The sequence below is a fragment of the Stegostoma tigrinum genome, chromosome 28, assembly GCF_030684315.1.
Source record: "Stegostoma tigrinum isolate sSteTig4 chromosome 28, sSteTig4.hap1, whole genome shotgun sequence".
NCBI classification, from domain to species: Eukaryota; Metazoa; Chordata; class Chondrichthyes; order Orectolobiformes; family Stegostomatidae; genus Stegostoma; species Stegostoma tigrinum.
The window spans coordinates 35,805,023-35,826,184 of record NC_081381.1 but is presented as its reverse complement, the minus strand read 5'-3'; the positions used below and the strand labels follow the sequence as shown (position 1 = coordinate 35,826,184).

The following is a 21,162-nucleotide window of genomic DNA, read 5'->3' as shown; positions in this document are numbered from 1 at the left end:
GTGTAGAATCTTAGAAAAGCAAGCTATTGAAGGTGGCCGTTCAGTTCCTGATGTCTACAAATGTACTCTTGGGACCTTTTCTGGGCATGGTTGGTGGGAAAAGTCTCCAACTTGGCAACTTAGCAACTGTGAAACAATAGGAGATGGTGAATTTCAAACTCCTTGAAAGCATCACTGATATGAAAGTCAGTTTTTGTTTTGACTAAAATTTTAATCTTCTTCACTTTTTTCCGTGATTGCATACATCACGGCTTTCCAGTCTTTTTATCTGCTCTGACCTGTATTGAGGAATAATCCTGTCAAATTGCTAATCATTCAATCCCTACAATGCAGAAACAGGCCATTTGGCCTATCCATTTCACACCAACCGACTGAAAAGCATCCCACCCAGAGTTGCCCCCCCCCCCCCCCCCCCCCCCCCCGCCCCTCCGTATCCCTGTAATCGTGCATTTCCCATGGTTAATTCACCTAGCCTGCACATCTTTGGACGTACGGGCGATTTAGAATGGCTAATCCACGTGAAGGCACATCTTTGGACTGTGGGAAGAAACCAGAGCACCAGGAGGAAACCCTTCCAGATATGAGGAGAATGTGCATATCCCCCACCGACAGTCACCTGAGGGTGGAATTGAACCTGGGTCCCTGACGCTGTGAGGCAGCAGTGCTAACCACAGCCGCCATGCTGCCCATGATGGCAGATTATCTGTTCACTGACTCAGGCTTTATCCATACCCTGGCAATCCCAGTATTAAAATATCTAGTTCCCCGGGTGATGCAGCGAACACTACCTCATGCATTGAGATCCCCCATTGCTTTGTATTTCACAGTTCTTGAAGAGTTGAGATATAACTGGGGTTGGATTGGTGGGGGATTGGTTTGTCGTCTGGGATGTTGAAGAGGAAGTGTGCTTCTAAGAGAAAGTGTTCTTCTGTATATTTCAGGTACCTGGACCTGTACTTGGAGACTTTCTTGGCATCGGCTGATGAACATTTCATGCCTGGATTCTCGGTCATATATTATATATTCGTAGATGACTTGCCAAAGTTGGAAAGACTGAATCTGCAGCCGAATGCAAGACGCAAGATCAAGAGCTTCCAGGTGAAAACGCACAAGCGTTGGCAGGACATTTCAATGTCTCGCATGGAGACGATCAGCAAGCTGATTGAGGATCACGTCAAGCACGAAGCCAGTTATGTATTCTGCTTTGATGTGGATCAGCGATTCCAAGGACGCTTCGGAACGGAGACTCTCAGTGAGTCGGTGGCCGTCCTGCATGCCTGGTACTACCGGAGGCCAAAGTTCATGTACAGTTACGACCGCAACCCCCAATCCACAGCTTACCTGGGCGGCAGGGGGGATTTCTATTACCATGCTGCTGTGTTTGGTGGGACTTGGCAGAGCGTGCGGAACCTGACGGAAAGCTGCTCCCGCGGAATCCTGCAGGACAACCAGAAAAACGTGGAGGCCACTTGGCATGATGAGAGCCACCTCAACAAGTACTTCTGGCTGCACAAACCCACCAAGGTCCTGTCACCAGAATACTGCTGGGACCGGAAGATCGGATTCCGGCGAGACATCCATGTGGTCCGGATGTTGTGGGCCGCAAAAGAGTATGATATCAGTCGTCAAACTGACTGAGCATTTAGAAAGGAATCTCTGTTGCTCTTAGTTTTTTTAAAAGAAACTATATGGATCCCTTGAGATCAGGGAGTGATGAGGAGGCAGTGTATTTGCCCTGTTCTGTCTCTCTCCCAAACAGGTACAGTATGGGCTTGGTACACGATGATGCTGATTCCCAAAATGTGCCTTAATTCTGCAATCTCAGAAGATGATTTATTTTAATCAATGTGATAATCGCCCCTTTTAAACAAGAGCTGGGTCACTGGTGATGCCTTATGGATCGGCTGACACTGCCCTGTTCTACCCCTATGTGCCCCCATTCCCCCACCAAACAAAGGTTGGTAGTCAGATTGTCATCTATTGTGGGCTCTGCCTTTACACCCTGAGGATGAAAAGATACAGTTGGGAGTGGATGGTTATTCAGGATTATAGATAGAGTCCAGGAGCTGATCAAGATGCAGCCTGGAATTGAAAGACATGTTTAGAAAGTGTGTGGCACAAGACAGCCACTTGGGGAAAGCTTTGCATTAGAAACAACAACCTGGAGCCTCATTAAGGAGCTGATATCCAGCAACCGCCCATTTAAGGAACGCATGCATTTTACTGATAATGACTGACTGATCTTTTCACGCAATGATCAGCTGATTTTGTGAGTAAGCTAGCTGCTCCTGAGGAATATTACGTTTACTGATCGCTGTTTGAAACACATTGAGATGCTGCAAGCAATAAAAAGGAAACAGGACAAGGGTCTTTCAGCTGACTGTTGAAGCCAAGCTTCTTGAAATCAACTGCCAAACTCCATGCTACAGTCATTACCTAATGTAACAACTGCAGTGTCCTACTGTCATTGTGCACTCCAGACTGATCCATTTATCTTTTAAATTTTTACTTTTGTAATTTGCTTCTTATTTCTGTTCGTATGTGTTTTGCATTCATTCCTTCTTGTTTGTAGTAACTAATAAATTGGCTGTTCCAACATGAAGATGTCCAAGGATGTTGCCAGGGTTGGAGGGTTTGAGCTTTGGCTAGAGACTGCATAGGTTGGGGCTGTTTTTCCCTGGAGCATCAGAGGCTGAAGAGTGACCTTATAGAAGTTTATAAAATCACGAGGGGCGTGGATAGGGTGAGTAGTTGAGGTCTTTTTCCTGGGGGTTGGTGGGGTGCGGGGAGCGGGTTTGGGGAGTCCAAAACTAGAGGGCATAGGTTGAAGATGAAGGGTGAAAGATGTAAAAGGGACCTAAGTTGCAACTTTTTTTTTATGCAGAAGCTGGTGCGTGTATGGAATGAGCTACCAGAGCGGGTGGTAGAGTCTGGGCACAACTGCAATATTGAAAGGAATCTGACTGTATAACTGAAGAAAACTTTATTTTGAAAGAAGCCAATTTAACCAGGTCATTTGGGTCTGGTAGGAAAGTACCCACAAGGGAAGGGATTCATTTTTAAATTAACTTTATTGTGAGGGGGTGGTTGTCGTCAGTTGTATCAGGAAAGGGAGCCAGGTCTCACCTGGAAGCTTAACAGTTTTGGGTATCCTGTCTGAGAATGGAATAAATTGGAGAATCTCAACTGAGAACTGGTTGCTGAAAATGTTAAAATGATGGAGAATTCAGAGATAGTAGAAACTACAGATGCTGGAGAGTCTGTGATAACAAGGTGTAGGGTCTAGGCCCAAAACATCAGCTTTCCTGCTGCTCTGATGCTGCTTGGCCTGCTGTGATCATCCAGCTCTACACCTTGTTATCTCAGAGAATTCAGACTTAAGTTTTGAGTAAGAGATACAGAGGGGAGGGAGGAAGGATGTTTTTGTGAAAAAAGCCTGGAAATGAATATGATCAATTATTTCAAACAGAAATTGGATGGCCTCTTAAGAGAATGAAACTTCCAAAGTTCCAGCAATAGAAGATGGGACTGATGGGATTGCACCAATATGAGTTGGTATGAAAGCAATGGGCCAAATGCCCTCCCACAGCGCTGTACTAGCTGTATGTCTCATGATAAACATCTAGAAATGCACATGAATCTTCAGAGGAGAACAGAATCCAGAAATTCTCGGTTTATTTACAGCAGCACAATATAATATAGCCTATAGGTAATTACATTGATAGAATCCACAGAGAAATTAATATTTAAGTAATCACGATACACTTAAACACATTGATACCTGGCAAAATGATGCTACCAAAAGTAAGTTGAGGGTTTATTATTGTTTATGGGATTGGGAGTTGCTCGCTGGGCCAGCAACTACTGCCCATCTCTAGTTGCCCTGGAGAGGGTGGTGGTGAGCTGCCGCCTTGAACTGCTGCAGTCCAGATGTAGTCACCCATGATGCTTTTGGGCAGGAGTTCCGAGTTTTTGACCCAGCCACACTGTAGGAATGGTAATTGTGTTCCTAAGTCTGGATAGTGTGAGATTTGGAGGGAATCTTTCACGTACCTAGGTTCCCACGAGATTGGATTTCCTTGTGCTTCTAAATGATCATGGGTTTGAAAGGTACTGCCAAAGCAGCCTTGGTGAGCCACTGCAGTGCATCATGTGGGTGGTATATGTTGCTGCTACTGTGTGTTTGTGCTGGAAAGAGTGAACTTTCAGATAGGTGGGTGGATGTGGTACCAGTCAAGCAGTGGGCTTCTTCTTGAATGGTGCTAAGCTTCCTGAGTTAAAGTACAGATTGGCTGTGATCTAATTGAATGATAGCATAGATGCAGGAACTGAATGGCCTGCTTCTGTCTAGCACTTCATATCTATTTTCCTCATGGAGAAGTGCCTAATTTGTGATGCTTGATAATATGATCTATACAGATTAATGAAGTTTCTCATCCATGTGGCTGATAAGCTCTGTGTATGTCAAAGCATTCAATCAAGTTACTGACTATAAAGTTAAAAGACATTTGGATAAATATAACGCTTGAAGGGATATGGGCCAAGCACAGCCAGTAGTACTCGTTCAGTTTGGGATTATAATTTTTGTGGACTGGTCGGACCGAAGGGTCTGTTTCCATGCTGTACAACTCTGTAACTCCATAAAGAATGTCATAATTAAAGGCCTCGAGGCAAAGTCTTGTTTTAGAATATATTTATTTTATGAATTGCATCCATTTACAATCTTCCAAAGCTTCAATGTGGTTCCCTTTAGTTGTTCATCATTTTCTGTAAAGTAATAAAATGTTATTCTAATGACAATTTGAAGAATAAATCGCTTATCAAAAGGTTGATACTAAAAAATTAATAACAGTTGTGTAACTCATGTCAAAAAACTGCTTTCCCTGTCACAGATATGGATTTGACTGGCAGGTTATCAATGAAATTAAAATACGGAATAAAATGTATCTCCAAATAAGAACAGTTTAAATATTTAGTTTCAGTGAAACGAAAAGAAGCTGAAGGAGCAACACTTTTCTTTTTTAATTGGACTGTCTTTGGTTGGTTAGCTCGGTTGGCTGGTTTGTTAGACAGTGTGATGCCAACAGTGTGGGTTCAATTCCCACACTGACTGAGGTTACCATGAAGGATTCTCCTTCTCAATCCCTCTCTTCATCTGACGTGTGGTGATCCTCAGATTAAACCACTGCTAGTCATCTCCCATTAGAGAGCAGCTGTATATTCCTCGAGGACAATGGCTACTTTATCTTTTCACAAAACAAAGAGTTTGATCATTTCAGAGTAGAACCACTGTTTCCATTTTTTCTGAGTGGGAATTACTAGTAATGTTTTTGTTTGTAACTTTTCAGTTGAGGAAATCCCACCTTTTGACTTGATACCTGACTCCTTACCATCTCTGTCTTAACATAGAACATTACAGCACAGTACAGGCCCTTTGGCCCTCGATGTTGTGCCGACTTGTCATACCGATCTGAAGCCCATCTAACCTACACTATTCCATGTACGTCCATATGCTTGTCCAATGATGACGTAAATGTACTTAAAGTTGGCGAATCTACTACTGTTGCAGGCAAAGCATTCCATTCCCTTACTACTCTCTGAGTAAAGAAACTACCTCTGACATCTGTCCTATATCTTTCACCCCTCAATTTAAAGCTATGCCCCCTCGTGCTTGCCGTCACCATCCTAGGAAAAAGTCTCTCCCTATCCACCCTATCTAACGCGCTGATGATTTTATATGTCTCAATTAAGTCACCTCTCAACCTTCTTCTCTCTAATGAGAACAGCCTCAAGTCCCTCAGCCTTTCCTCGTAAGACCTTCCCTCCATACCAGGCAACATCCTAGTAAATCTCCTCTGCACCCTTTCCAAAGCTTCCACATCCTTCTTATTATGCGGTGACCAGAACTGTACACAATAGTCCAAGTGCGGCCGCACCAGAGTTTTGTACAGCCGCAGCATAACCTCTTGGTTCCGGAACTTGATCCCTCTATTAATAAAAGCTAAAACACTGTATGCCTTCTTAACAGCCCTGTCAACCTGGGTGGCAACTTTCAATGATCTGTGTATATGGACACCGAGATCTCTCTGCTCATCTACACTGCTAAGAATCTTACCATTAGCCCAGTACTTTTCCTTCCGGTTACTCCTACCAAAGTGCATCACCTCACACTTGTCTGCATTAAACTCCATTTGCCACCTCTCAGCCCAGCTCTGCAGCTTATCTATGTCTCTCTGCAACCTACAGCATCCTTCGTCACTATCCACAACTCCACCGACCTTAGTGTCGTCTGCAAATTTACTAACCCATCTTTCTACGCCCCCATCCAGGTCATTTATAAAAATGACAAACAGCAGTGGACCTAACACCGACCCTTGCGGTACACCACTAGTGACTGGTCTCCAGGATGAACATTTCCCATCAACTACCACCCTCTGTCTTCTTTCAGCAAGCCAATTTCCAATCCAAACTGCTATATCTCCCACAATTCCATTCCTCCGCATTTTGTACAATAGCCTACTGTGGGGAATCTTATCGAATGCCTTGCTGAAATCCATATACACCACATCTACGGTTTACTGTCATCTACCTGTTTGGTCACCTTCTCAAAGAACTCAATAAGGTTTGTGAGGCACGACCTACCCTTCACAAAACCGTGCTGACTATCCCTAATCAATTTATTCTTTTCTAGATGATTATAAATCCTATCCCTTATAACCTTTTCCAACACTTTACCAACAACTGAGGTAAGGCTCACTGGTCTATAATTACCAGGGTTGCCTCTACTCCCCTTCTTGAACAGGGGAACCACGTTTGCTGTCCTCCAGTCGTCTGGCACTATTCCTGTAGACAATGACGAGTTAAAGATCAATGCCAAAGGCTCGGCAATCTCCTCCCTGGTTTCCCAGAGGATCCTAGGATAAATTCCATTCGGCCCAGGGGACTTAACGATCTTCACCCTCTGCAGGATTTCTAATACCTCTTCCTTGTGAACCTCAATCCCACCTAGTCTAGTAGCCTGTATCTCAGTATTCTCTTTGACAACATTGTCGTTTTCTAGAGTGAATACTGTTGAAAAATATTCATTTAGTGCTTCCCCTATCTCCTCTGACTCCACACACAACTTACCACTACTATCCTTGATTGGCCCTAATTTTACTTCCGTCATTCTTTTATTCCTTAAATACCTATAGAAAGCCTCAGGGTTTACCCTGATCCTATCCACCAACAACTTCTCATGTCTCCTCCTGGCTCTTCTGAGCTCTCTCTTTACGTTTTTCCTGGCTACATTGTAGCCCTCAAGCGCCGTAACTGAGCCTTCACATCTCATCCTAACATAAGCCTTCTTCTTCCTCTTGACCAGAGATTCCACCTCCTTCATAAACCATGACTCCCGCGCTGTACAGCTTCCTCCTTGCCTGACAGGTCATTACTTATCTAGGACACACAGGAGCTTTTCCTTGAATAAGCTCCACATTTCTACCGTGCCCATCCCCTGCAGTTTCCTTCCCCATCCTATGCTCCCTAAATCTTACCTAATCTCATCATAATTGCCTTCCCCCTAGCTATAACTCTTGCCCAGTGGTATACACCTATCCCTTTCCATCACTAAAGTAAATATAGCAGAATTGTGATCACTATCACCAAAGTGCTCACCTACTTCCAAATCTAACACCTGGCTGCCTCATTACCCAGTACCAAATCTAATGTGGCTTTGCCCCTTGTTGGCCTATCTACATACTGTGTCAGGAAGCCCTCCTGCACACACTGGACAAAAACTGACCCATCTATAGTACTCGAACTATAGTGTTCCCAGTCAATATTTGGAAAGTTGAAGACCCCATGACAACTGCCCTGTCTCTCTCACTCCTGTCGAGAATCATCTTTGCTATCCTTTCCTCTACATCTCTGGAACTATTCAGAGGCCTGTAGAAAACTCCCAACAGGGTGACCTCTCCTTTCCTGTTTCTCACCTCAGCCCATACTACCTCAGTTGACGAGTCCCCAAACATCCTTTCTGCAACTGTAATGCTGTCCTTGACCAACAATGCCACACCTCCCCCCTTTTACCATCTTCTCTGTTCTTACTGAAATCTTGTGAAATCACCCCTTTTGCCTTTTGACCTTGTCTGCCTTCCACCCTATAATTGGGCAGCATGATGGCTCAATGGTTAGTCCTGCTGCCTTACAGCACCAGGGACCCGGGTTTGATTCCAGCCATGGGTGACTGTGTGGAGTTTGCATGCGACGGTGTGGGTTTCCTCCAGTTTCCTCCCATACTAAAAAGACGTGCAGGTTAAGTGGATTGGCCATGGTATATGTGGGGTTATGGGGATAGTGTGTGGGACTAAGGCCGGAATGGGATGGCCTTCTGAGGGTCAGTGAAGACTTGTTGGGCTGAATGGCCTCGTTCTGCACTGCAGGGTGTCTATGATTCTATCACAGACTTTCCTTTTTGTTCTTCCTCCCCTGTCCCCTTCCTCTGTATGTGCATATGATCTGTTACGTTTCACCCTGAATCATTAACTCTGTGTTTCTTTCCTCACAGATGCTTTCAGACTTGCTGAACGTTTCAAGTGTTTGCTGTTTTTTTTGCAGATTCTCACGGGCTGCAGTATTTTGATTTTTGATAATATCTGGTTGGGTCAAAGATTAGATGCTGTAATGGTAGTTGTAAATGGCTATGTGATCAAATGTGCAAAGAGCAAGGCTGTTAGGATAGAGTGGAGAAATGGGACAGACTGGCTTTTTCTACAAAGAATTGAAATGGACTCCTTCAAATGGCCTCTTCCTCTTCTGTCATGGGAACTTGCTGCAAGTCCAGATAAACTAATGATCATTACAACGTTCCCCTGTTCCAGCCATTGACAGCAATGACTTGCATTTATATAGAATCTTAAAACAAGCAAACTGCCCCATGACATATCACAGATCAAAGTTTGATACTCAGCCACGTAAGGATATAATGGGTCAAGTGGCTGAAAATTTGTTCAGAGGTAGGTTTTATCAAGCATAGGCAATGGAGAGATTTTAGAAGGGAATTCTAGAGCTTCAAACCTTGTTTGCATTAGAATGGTTACCAATAGCACAAATGGAAATCGTGGAATGACAAAAATTGAAGGAATGTTGATCTGGGAGACTTGTAGCACTAGAGGGAATGACGGATTTTGGGATTGGCCTAGCTGGATGGAAAAGTCATATTTGCACTTTGACCTTAAAGATAGGAATTTTTATAAATAAGATGTGGGATTCTCAAACACCCTAGGTTGTTTAAACAAATAGATATCACAATCAGCCACAGAGTGGGTTAGCAATTCAGAATTGTTGACGAAGTACAAATATTCACTACTTTAGTGATCTTCAATATTTCTGAGTAAAGGCAAAATATTGGAAATCTGAACAAAGCACAGAAACTCAATAGGCCTTACAGTATCTGTGCAGAGAGAGAGAGAGCCAATTTTTCAAGTCCAGTATGACTTCTTCAGAATTGGAATACAGTGTTCTAATCACTGATAGAGGATATTTGTGGCGTGTATACCTCAGTAAGCCAGTCATTGTAGGCAGACACACGGGTAAAGACAGTTGGCTTCTTCTGGTGGCTGCAGAGGGCAGACCCAAAGCTGACGATGCCGTGCACTTCCCAGATTCCATTAGCATTCTGGCAGTTCAAGGGCCCACCAGAGTCTCCCTGGGCAAGGAATAGAAGCAGAGATTAGTCGTTGGCGAGACATGGAAAGGCTCAAATGATTGCAATCCTTGAGCAAGTTTGGGTTGGTCAACTAACATTGCATCCTGAGACCACTCCATCTCCACCGGCACACACCATTGACTCCTTTGCTATCCACCCCCACCAGTCAGGCAGAGAGCAAGTGGCGTGATCCACGACAGGAAGAAGGGCTTGTTGCAGGATGTCAGAGACAGAACCGCCAGCTGCAAGAAAACAAACTCCAATGTTACTCAGGTATGCAGGTGAGATTTGCTCATTAACTTGCTGGTTGCATTTGAACACAGTAATGTGTTGAGTGCCTGCTGCCAGATTGTATTCCCACTCACCTGAGCCCAAAGAAGATTTGGATGCATTCAAAACTGGGAGTAGTACCTGCTAATTTGTAGGTATCACAGTTAGCTCTGCTGCCTCACAGCCCCAGGGACAATTCGAGTTCGATTCCAGCCTCAGGCGATGTCTGTGTGGAGTTTGTACACTGCGCACATTCTGCATGTGTTTCCTCCAGGTGCTCTGCTTCTCTCTTTCAGTCCAAAGCTGTGCAGGTTAGGTGCATTGGCCATGCTAAATTGTCCATAGTGCCCAGGGATGTGTAGGGTAGGTGGGTTAGCCATGGAAAATGTGGTGTCACAGGGATAGGGTGGGGGAATGTGGGTCTGGGTGGGATGCTGTTTGGTGGGTTGGTGCAGACTTGATGATGGGCTGAAAGGCCTGCTTCCACTGTGCATGGATTCTATAATGCTGTAGGATTGTCCATTCAGCTAAAGCCAGTTTGGTGATGCTATGGTCAGATGCTAATCTGCCCAGAGTTTGCAGATCCCAGCTCAGATTATGGACGAAGATTCTTCAGTGGGAGTCTGCCTTGCCAGGAAAAGGGCAAAGCGAGAAAGTCAGTTGAAGTTACTGTTTTCAACTGCTAGAAAAGAAGCATCTATGTAGACAGTGCATGAATGCTTCATCATACGTGGCCACGATGCACCACCACACCCAAAAGAATGGACTCACCCACAGCATGTGTGCATTTCTGGACAGTGACCTGTAACTTGTCACAAACTAGGTTGCAGAACAAAGTGGAGATTGAAGGTAATGGAAATAACAGAGTGAGGGATGAAGGTAGAATAAGTATTCAATAGTTTTATGGACGTTGGGAGAGATCCTCAGCCAGTTTAGAGCCCAGGGAGTGAAGGTGGCAACCCATTATTCTGCCAGTATACTAGTATTTATCACTAAAGGCTACTGGAACATTGTGAGATGGTACATACAACAGCCATGGCATCCACTATGTGTGGAAAAATGGGGCTGAGTTTTTCCTACCCATAGATTGGCAGGAATGGAAGCAAGGAAGTTGGTAAAGTATCTCGGTGTCACACGCGAGACAGCCCCTGATGCTGTCCAACTGCTGACAACATTGGCAGCCCACCTTCTATGCACCAGTTGGCAATTTGCATAACTAAAGCTGCAATTAAGGGCCATTAAGCAAGGCCATTTTGCCAAGAACAAGGTGACCATCTGCCATGAGAGAAAGCCAGCAACTTCATGAAGTCTCCATGGGTCAAGGAGGGTCTGAAGATCAGGAAGACAGGCACTAGGGTACCAGTGACGTGTCTCCCCACCTCCTCCCCCCTCCCCAACCATTGTATTTCAAGTCTGACCTCTGCCCCCCCCCCCCCCCACCCCCACCCCAGTTATATTTCAACTCTGACCTTCTACCTGATTTTTAGATTATTAGTTGGGATGTGATGTTGAGATGCCACCTCTCACAGTGATGCTCCTGAGGTTTTGCATTTTCCAGCTTTGTGACTGTGCAGTCTTCCCAATGACCTTAATTCGTTGGTGAATATGGAAGCAACTAGTTAGGCAGTCCCTGCCAGTAAAATCACTGGGTTAGTTCCACTGCCAGCAGCTGTGGGTTCAGGGCCCCCATTTGGTCTCACAATTGGGTTTCCCAAACCTAGGATTAAATGTAGTCCTCACACTTCCTGAATAATACTATCAGATTCTTGGATATTGGGCAGCAAGGGTTCCTTCCAAATGCCAGAGTCATAGGTTCTGCATCTAGGAACGAACAGTACCCCTGAACCCTGTGTTGTGTGGCAGACCTGACATCTGTAATACCCTTCGGATGTGCGAAATCTAATACTGTTGTTCAAGGGCTTCAGGACCCTGGAGCTACTAATGATGATATTACGGAGTTGCATCTATGTAGACAGTGCATGAATGCCTCATCATACCTGGCCACGATGCACCGCCACACCCAAAAGAATGGGCTCACCCACAGCATTTGAGTATAAATGGTACAGAGCAGATGGGTTTAGAACTCTCTGAAAACAACAATCGCTGCAAGAATCTTTAGTGGAAGACTCCTATCAATACATGGGCTGGAGATAGATTAGTTCTTACCCGATATAATTATAGGATCAGAACCTGTTCTATCTGTGGTTACTGTGTACAGCAATATTTAGTATGAATAAATAGCATTACTTTGAAGTCCTAAGCCTAAAGAATTTGCCTTCTCCTCAGCCAATCTGAGATTAATTCATAACGTAGCATCAAACCACATGACAAAAGAAAGTCAATAATGCAAGTCAAGCACATTGTACTCAGGAAGTCAATCCCTTTCGATAGATCCTTAACCATCATGTAACATTTTTATAATTGATCACTTCTCCGGTCATATTAATGTTCAATGACATGGGAAGAATTATTGTCATGAGATGGATGTGTGGTCTTAAAAAATCTCTCAAAACCACATATCATTTTATACCAGAATGTCAAGATTTCTCCAATAAAATGGGCCATGTCCAACATTCTGCGTCTGGGTGTACAGGCCCCCATTGTCCCCTACCCCACCACTCCATCACCAAGCAGAACTGTCCAATCACACTCTGGCTGTAAACAATCTCCTGCCTTCACAAGAGATACCAAGCATTGAGTCCAGTAGGTTAACCATTTGCATTCATACTCAGTCCTTACAGTATCGGTTCCCACATCTCAGCAATTAAGACAGTGCACGACCCCAGACATGTCAAGCTTTCCAGCTTCGCTGCCTCATAGATGATAAATTTTACATCATCATTGCTTTGAATTTGCATGTATTCCAAATTGCTTATCCTAACAAGTTGTAGCATTGTTGCTTTGTTCATCAATGAAGCAGCATCTACAGAAACTCCAGATCAACAAATTTCAAATTGCTTTTCTAGCACTTTTTCAAAACTTCTGTGTGTTCTTTTTCTTTCTCGCCTTTGTTTTCTGAGTGCTTAGTGGAGGCCTTTCATCTTTAGTTTCAATTTTTCCCTTTATTCTTTTATTCATGGTATGTTATCATTGCTAGTTTATTTTTGCTCTTTAGTGGAATTATTCAATTTGTGCTCTGTAAATGAACTTGCTGTTGTGCTGGTTGCTGTAAAATACACTAATTTGACCATAAGTCCAGCTTGCCCTTCATTTATTGACTGGCACGATGGCATCCGCAGGTTGCAAGACATTAGTGAAAATCTCCGTGCAACCATTAGCCATTTTATGGCCTTAATCAATTCTCACAAGGAATCAAGGGCTACGGGGAGAGTGCAGGGAAGTGGAGTTGAAATGCCCATCAGCCATGATTTAAATGGTGGAGTGGACTCGATGGGCCGAATGGCCTTACTTCCACTCCTATGTCTTATGGTCTTATGGTCTTAAAATGAAGCCCTCAAATTGATTTTCAGATGCACTGGGATGTGGTACTAAGCAAACTAGGTGTATGTTTCGTTCTACAATCCCTGTTAAGTTGGTTAAGCCCCATCTCTAGAGTACCAATTGGCAAATAAGATTTGACTTCAGTGGGTCAGATCGACAAAATTCAAATGGGACAAGTTAGTGTGTTGACAATATAACTGCAAAGAATGTGGGACACATACATGGCCCATTGACTCTAGAATCTTGCTTTAATGCTGTGAAGCACATTGCGCTATGAAATATTCTTCATTCTGAAATGACATAAGAGGTGGACTCTCCATATCTTGACAGACCAACTTACCCTTTAAGAGGCCCCAGCCAGTGATATAGCAGCTATAGTTATTGGATAGAAGACTTCCTGGAGCAGGGATACATCCCAACTCAATTTTGTCATCTAAAACAACTGGTGCTGCAAGTTTGACGAGAGCAATATCGTATCTGGAAATGAGAAAGAAAACAAGTGTCAGGTTGTGCTGTCTCCACATACCATTGCTGTTCATTGAAGAGGTGAGTATGGCAATGTTAAATAACGAATGCTTATTTGCTGACTTTTCTCATTCTGGATTGTTTACAATTGATTTGTTGATGCATTTATTCGCAAATTATGGAATCTTCCAGGACAGAAGGAGCTCATTCAGCCCAAAATGCCGCCTTTTGAGAAAGCTATTCAATTAGCTTCACTTCCGAGCTCTTCCTGAACAGCCCTGGAATGCAATCCTCTTCAAACCCACCAAGCACAGTTTGCTTTCCCACCTTCAAAAAGCGGCCCCACATCAGATCCCTCTGTTCCTGCACATCTACTGAAACTGGACACTTAACTCCATGCTTTTGTAGCAAATAGGTTGTGGGTCAGCATGTGTTTAGGTGAAGAGAGTTTGTATATTTTCTGCTTTTGAGTTCTAATATGTTTTTCCTTTTCAATCACGCCCCTGGCTAGTATCAATGTGAGAAACAAAGCCCATTGTGTAAATCCCTCGCTGTCATGAGTGGCTGTTGAAGTAAACAATTGAGGTCCCTTTCTTCTTGGCTAGAAGGGGGCTCGGAATTCAAAGTCTCAGTTATGATAAATTCTGGAAAGTCAAAATGTTGGGCATGGCATAAGGGCTGACTCTGCCTTAGCCCTTCCAAGGTCTGAAAGAATGTAAATGCTCATTGTGTCGGAACAGGGGAATGAAATATAGCCACGTACTGGCAGTGACTGTGGAACTATACCCTCACAAAAGCAAGCAACCTCAGAAGAGGGGCAACCCTTTATTTTAACGAAGCATCTTTCACTTTCATACTGACCCATTGGCTGCGAAGATCATGCTGAACTTTTCATGGCGGATGGTCTTCTCAACGGCAGCAAAAACAGACCCTGGCTCATTGGCTGAAAGGACCTGTTTGCCAAGAGCCACTCTGTAGGTATTCTTCTTGCTGTGAGTAAAAACCAGAGGTGGTTAAAATACTGAAGGGCATCACAGCACACCATAATGTGAAAAAGAAACTCACTCATCTCTTAGTTGACATGAAGTGGGGTCTGGATGAGACAAGCAATCATTGCTAGGACCTGGAAAAATACTGTTTGTCCATTTGAATTTGCACTTCAATCAATAAGACCTTCTGTTTCACCATTCCCCACTATCTCCATACTCCTTAATTACTCTAGCACCCAAAACTATATTGACCCCTGTCTTGAAAATATCCAACACACTGGCAGGGTGCTAAGGTGGAAAAATTTAAAGGTTCCAAGCCTTTGAATGAGAATTCTCTGCCTTTCAGTCTAAGTAGTTTATCCATTAGTCTGAAACTGCCTCCTTGTGAGACAGATTTTTTAGACAGTGCAATAACTTATTCAATTTCTACCATTGCAAACCCCTCAATAATTTTATACATTTCAATTGGATCACCTTTTGCTCTTCTAAACTTTGAGGAATACATGTCATCCAATTTACTCAATCACTCATTTAGCGGTATCCCCTCCTGACAGGAGCCAGTCTAATGAGCCTTCAGTGCACTCCTCCTGGGGTGAGGATGTTGTTCCTGGAGTAGGGAGCTAAAGAATTTGGTTCATATTGATGAACTGAAAGCTCACCCAAAATCTGGAATTGGGAATGAGAATTGGAAAAAGATGGGAACTGGATCCTTGACTGAGTCTCAGAGTGGGAACTGCACATAGATCAATGGACTGGATCTGGGATTATTTGAGTGAAGTTTACGACAAGAATTGAGCCTGGATGGTGGTCAGTGGCAAGACAGCAGTGCAGGGATCGAGAGAGATTGAGCCCAGTGTCGGGGAAGAGATGGAGTCCACATAGGGAAAGCCTGGGATAGAGTGACTGTGAACCCATGGCTCATGAAGGGCTGTAATTTGGAACTTTTAACTTTATTTACTGCTTCATACTGACAAGAACTGTAATGTTGAACTTTTAGCTTATTTCTTTACTTCTTCCACTTTTTGTACCCAGGTACCTTGTACCAAAATGGCGCTGTGAATGGTGAAATTGTATACTTTTCACTGTACGTGAGTACACATGACAATAAAACCTAAAACTAGTTCTAATTGCAGCACTAATGTGGAGTAAATTTGGTCCTTCTGAAACGGTTGTTAAATGACTGTTGAGCTGGAGGCCTTGTTCAGGCAGAGCGGCTACAAACGAAAATATGAGGCCAACAGTACAATTGGGTTACATTTGTTAGATTAGGCAGAGGAGAGCTTTATTTTGTATATGCTACAGCTGACTTCTGAGTGCCTGCCATTGCGGAAATAGGGAAATCCTCTAACAGTCCCATCCTTCACTTTAAACAGCATTAAATTTACTGAAAGATGAAATCACTTTAAGATGCAGTAATACTTGTTTTTAAATAAACCAGTAACTTACCTAATGCAGTGTGCAGCTGTCATAACCCATTGTGGATCAATTAAAGTTCCTCCACAAGTGTGGAACCAGCTATCTCCCCTAGAAACTTGGAGAGAAATCTGCAAAAAAATCAAATATTGCACCTTTAAAAACATTTAGCAGGGGAATCCTGCTTTAGGTTTGGTAAATTTGAGGTCACTCAAAAATATTACTGCTTATGGCCTAACTTTCATTCATCCATCCCCTCAATTGGCTCAGGATCATGGTTAAAAATATCCTGATCGTTTACAAACGATGGTACATCATTAATGTATCAGTGTCATGGTATTCCACATCTGTTCTCAGCCAACACTCAAAATAACAATAACTACTTACATTTATATGTCACCTTGAACATATGAAATGCCTTGGAATGCTTTATTAGGAGTGGTATCAGACAAACTTTGGAACTGAGCTACACAATGGATCACAACCACCTAAATGTAGGGTGGCACACAGTGGGTCAGTAGTTACCACTGGTGAGATTTGCACATTAACTGCCTGGTTTCGTTCAAATGCATTAATGTGTTGAGTGCCTGTTGCCAGATCACCTTCACCCTCACCTAAGTAAGGATTTGGGGGCACTCAAAATTGGGCATAGTACCTATTGATTTGTGGGTGGCATATTGGCTCAGTGGTTAGAACTGCTGCCTCACAGCACCAGGCATCTGGGTTTGATTCCATTCTTGGGTGACAGTGTAGACTTTGCACATTCTCCCCATGTCTGTGTGGGTTTCCTCTGGTTTTCTCCCATAGTCAAAAATGTACAGGTTATATGGATTGCCCATGCATATAGTGTCAAAGGATGTGCAGACTAGGTGCATTAGCCATGAGCTGTGTAAGGTTACTGGGCTAGGGTAGGAGAATTAGGCTGGGTGGGATGCTGTTTGGAGGGTCAGTGTAGACTTGATGGACTGTGTGGCCTGCTTCCACGCTGAAGGGGTTCTACTAATGGTATTTTTCTCATTGTAACATGGTGAGAAATATATTAATGTCAATTATGCATCAAAAAGTCTCCACATCATATGCTGTGCTGGAAAACGTTAGATTATTTTCTACTTCCTGACAAGACTTGAACAATGAAATAAAGCAAAGAACTGTAATGCTGAAGATCTGAAAAAAAAAGAACAGATTTTCTGGAAAAACTCAGTGGGGCTGGCAGCATGTTTGGAAAGAACGCAGAGTTAATATTTTGAGTCTAGTGAACCTTCTTCTGTCTGAAGACTGGACTGGACTCAAAATGTTTACTCTGCTTTCTCTTCACAGATGCTGCAAACCTGCTGAACTTGTCCAACAATTTCTGTTTTTGCGCAAGGCTTGGAGTACCCAGACAAGGTTGATAATTGGCAAGTATCATTTGTGCATGTAGGCACCAGACATTGACCATTTTCTCTATGAGAAAATGTAACTGCTACAAAAATGTTAGATAGTACTGGGGAATTGAGTTTTAAAGGATTGTAGAAAAGGGAATTTATTTCATGTTTTATGTACATGCCTGGAATTCTTCCTTCAACGGAGATTATAATTCACTTTGGACATTGGAGTCTTTGTTAACGAGACTGCCTAGGAGTCGCGTGACTGGTGCTAACTATTTGCTTGTATACCTGACAGGGATTGGATTTTGAATTGTAGAAAGTGCATATTTTATCTGGCTGAATTGGAAAAATGTTAAGAATCAATTGATTTGGAGGAAATCCAACAAAGAACCAGCTGAGTTAGTATGCTTTCCTCTAAGAACAGGCTGCATAGTGGCCACTCCCATTTCTGGAAAGCGATCCCTCCACGTCAGTGCAAGGCAAAACCTATTTGCTCCTTTGAAACAGGTGATAGGAAGAATATCTCAAGATTGTAGTACCTGAGCAAGCTGTCACTGCAAGGTGTCAGAGATAGTTGTGTGCAATTAGTGGCTTCGAGCCATAGTCATGCAGGATATAAACAGACCCTTCGGCCCAACTCATCTGCGCCAATTAGATATCATAAACTAATCTAGACCCATTTGCCAGCGTTTGGCCCATATCTCTTTTAAACCCTTCCAATTCATGTGCCCATCCAAACGCCTTTTAAATGATGTAATTCTACATGATTCTACCACTTCTTGTGGCAGCTTGCTCCATTCACACACCACCCTCTGAGTGAAAAAGTTGCCCCTCAGATCCCTTTTAAATCTTTCGCCTTTCACTTTAAACCTATGCTGTCCAGTTTTGGACTCCATTATGCTGGGGAAAATTCCTTGGCGTTTCACCCTATCCATGCCCCTCCTGATTTAGAAACCTCTATAAGATCACCCTTCAGCCTCTGACACTCCAGAAAAAAAAACACCTCAACCTATTCAGCCTCTTCCTTTAACTCAAACCCTCCAATCCCTTGGCCACATGTGCCTGGACATCACAGCAACAGACTTTGGAATATTCTACACGTTATCCTTTGAGAATAACCCAATGGAGAGAGTGTTTTATTTTTCATTTTCAGAAAGCTAATTGCTGCAGGGAAGTCTATTATTTTCCACTTTTCCTAAAAATTGTGCATTTGTGCCTGCCTGTGAGTGTTTTTGGGAGATATTCAGAGAGATAAGCATTTATAAACCTATATTATTTACTGTTTATGCCAACTAAGAGTTGCATTTTATTTAATAGGTTTTGTTTGATGATAGAGCCATCGGTGTATTTATTAGGTAACCTGATTTGATTTTTTAAAATCTTGATATAGTAAAGATATTAAAATAGTTATCTTGGTAGCTAGAAAATGTTTTAGTTTATACAACAGTGCACTCCTCTAGCCTCAGTCATAACAAGGTTCGAATGTATTTCCATCGCTGAACTATTCCTTATCGACGCCCAGGGAATTCCTGTTGACCACAGCGTGGTCTAGATCTGCCTTATAAATATTGTGGCTAATAAAAACAGGTCAGATGTTAGGAACTACAGCGACACACCACAATTCTTTGACAGCATCTTCCAAATCCCTGACCTCTACCACATAAAGCGACAAGGGCAGAAGATATATGGGAACACCTCCAACGCACTGGGTTGCAATCCTGGAACTCTCACTCAAGCTGCTCCTTGAAGATGCGGTACTTACACAAGGTAGACAGCAGCAGTTCAAGAAGGCAGGTCATCACTGCCTTCTCAAGAGCAAGGGGTGATGGGTAAAAGATACTGGCCAAGCCAGCGACGCCCAAATCCCATGAATGAACAAATGTTAAAAAAAAAAGCCTGGACTAATAACAATTCCTCATTCCATCATATTTGCTGACATGGTTCAATAGGCATTTGGCACTATCCAATAACCATGTTTTATGCCAAGACTCAGGGTTGAAAGCCGTTGAATGAAGGCTGCATATTTTGGATGAGTCCAAAAGTTTCCTTGCCTAACAATGATATGTGAACTCCTCTGATAATGATCAGTAGTTGTGAGGAATTGGCAATCTGTTTTATAGTCCCCGATCCTCCTTTCATGTTTATAAGCCTGGCTGAGTTGAGCCAACTCCTAACTGTAGGCTGAATGACCTTGGTCTTTATGATGCAATTGCAGAAAGTAAGGTACATTTAACAAGTAAAATGTGAGAGGAGCTCCAAAATTTAACTGTGGCATCCCTACTATCTGTTTCATTAAGTATTTGAATATAAGAACAATTTGGTTTAAGAGTTTACATACCTGCCATGGCCAGCTGTGAGGTCTTGCATTTACACCCCCAACCACCCTCGACAGTATAGGTTGGTAGGAAGGGGTGCCACAACCATAGACTGAAAAACAAAGCATTGTGTCAACCTCAACTGTTTTGAATTTTGTCCCTATTTCTTCTCCCCCTCTCTTTTTCAGAGATATTAAGCTTATGTGACATATCTAACATTGCACAACTAATTTAACACATACCTGGAATTAAGCTCATGGGGCAGCATGTGGCTCAGTGATTAGCACTGCAGCCTCACAGCACCAGGGACCTGGGTTTGATTCCAGCCTCAGGCAACTGTCTGTGTGGAGTTTGCACATTCTTCCTGTGTCTGTGTGGGTTTCCTCCGGGTGCTCCGGTTTCCTCCCCCAGACCAAAGATGTGCGGGGTTAGCCAAATTGACTGTGCTGAATTGCCCCCTGGTATCCTGGGATGTGCAGGCTTGGTGAATTACTCATGAGAAATGCAGGGGTAGGGGTGTAGGTCTGGGGAGGTTGCTCTTCGGAGGGTTGGTGTGGACCCAATGGGCTGAACAGCCTGCTTCCACACTGCGGGGATTCTATGAAGCTCACTGTGTTTCAGTACCTCAGGCACTGAGGTTACGCACATAAGTCACTGGGGATGTCTATCCATTTGCCAAGCTGTGCTTAAAGATTGTGGAATTTCAAACATATTAACACTGGAAAATGTTTGTTCTTCGCTATGAGTTGTTTTTCAGTATTAATTTGTAATTTAACCCAGGAAAGTTTATTCTTTTCCCCCTTGCCCTGTCGGTTAAAGCTTAGAAATTGGTAGTTCATCTTGCTTCCACGTGGTTAGAGTTGACACATAGCTGGCACTGGACAGCTCCCTGCTCCTTATTGCTTCTAAAGGGATCTTAAGAAAAAATCTCCTACAATCCTGAAGAAGTTTAGTACTAAAATTGGAACTCACCGGTTGCGACAAGTAGAGCAGCCAAAACAAATCGTATCATGTTTGCAAACAACTGGGGCATCTGAACAAATTCAGTGATTTTATTTATAGCTGGTGACCATGTGACTACACTTTACCCCTAATTGTGAGAAGGGACAGCATTCATTAGGAGTGTGTGTCCTTGTAAAGTATTTATTGATTCTGCAATTTTTCTTCTTTATCTTAAACAAACTTCACCATTGGTGCAATCATAGAATTCCCAC

At 43.2% G+C, this 21,162-nt stretch overlaps 2 protein-coding genes across 12 annotated transcripts in view; one reads left to right on the top strand and one right to left on the bottom strand.

Moving 5' to 3' along the window:
* LOC125466676 (N-acetyllactosaminide alpha-1,3-galactosyltransferase-like) overlaps positions 1-4,675 on the top strand; it is a 36,122-nt gene extending 31,447 nt beyond the window's left edge. For all 11 annotated transcript variants that reach the window (XM_048561530.2, XM_048561524.2, XM_048561523.2 and 8 more), the window contains one exon: positions 942-4,675. In XM_048561530.2, the coding sequence (XP_048417487.1) occupies positions 942-1,638 (697 nt within the window). In that variant the 3' untranslated portion in view covers positions 1,639-4,675. The remainder of the gene's footprint in view (positions 1-941) is intronic.
* Positions 4,272-20,960, bottom strand: LOC125466640 (chymotrypsin-like elastase family member 2A). The gene is made up of 8 exons (XM_048561433.1): positions 20,921-20,960; positions 19,972-20,060; positions 16,300-16,397; positions 14,726-14,854; positions 13,740-13,876; positions 9,785-9,930; positions 9,539-9,688; positions 4,272-4,767 (listed from the first exon to the last, which is right to left on the bottom strand). The coding sequence occupies exons 1-8, from the start codon at positions 20,958-20,960 to the stop codon at positions 4,750-4,752; spliced, it is 807 nt and encodes a 268-aa protein (XP_048417390.1). The 3' UTR covers positions 4,272-4,749.
* Positions 20,961-21,162: the final 202 nt, after the last annotated feature.

Bases quoted from the DNA above. Each gene is read 5' to 3' on its own strand.
- LOC125466640 (XM_048561433.1), bottom strand. From the start codon at position 20,960: ATGATACGATTTGTTTTGGCTGCTCTACTTGTCGCAACCG. The intron at 20,061-20,920 runs GTGAGTTCCAAT...TTTGTTTTTCAG, and splicing joins TGCTCTACTTGTCGCAACCG to TCTATGGTTGTGGCACCCCT. The intron at 13,877-14,725 runs GTCAGTATGAAA...TCTCATTTCCAG, and splicing joins ATGATCTTCGCAGCCAATGG to ATACGATATTGCTCTCGTCA.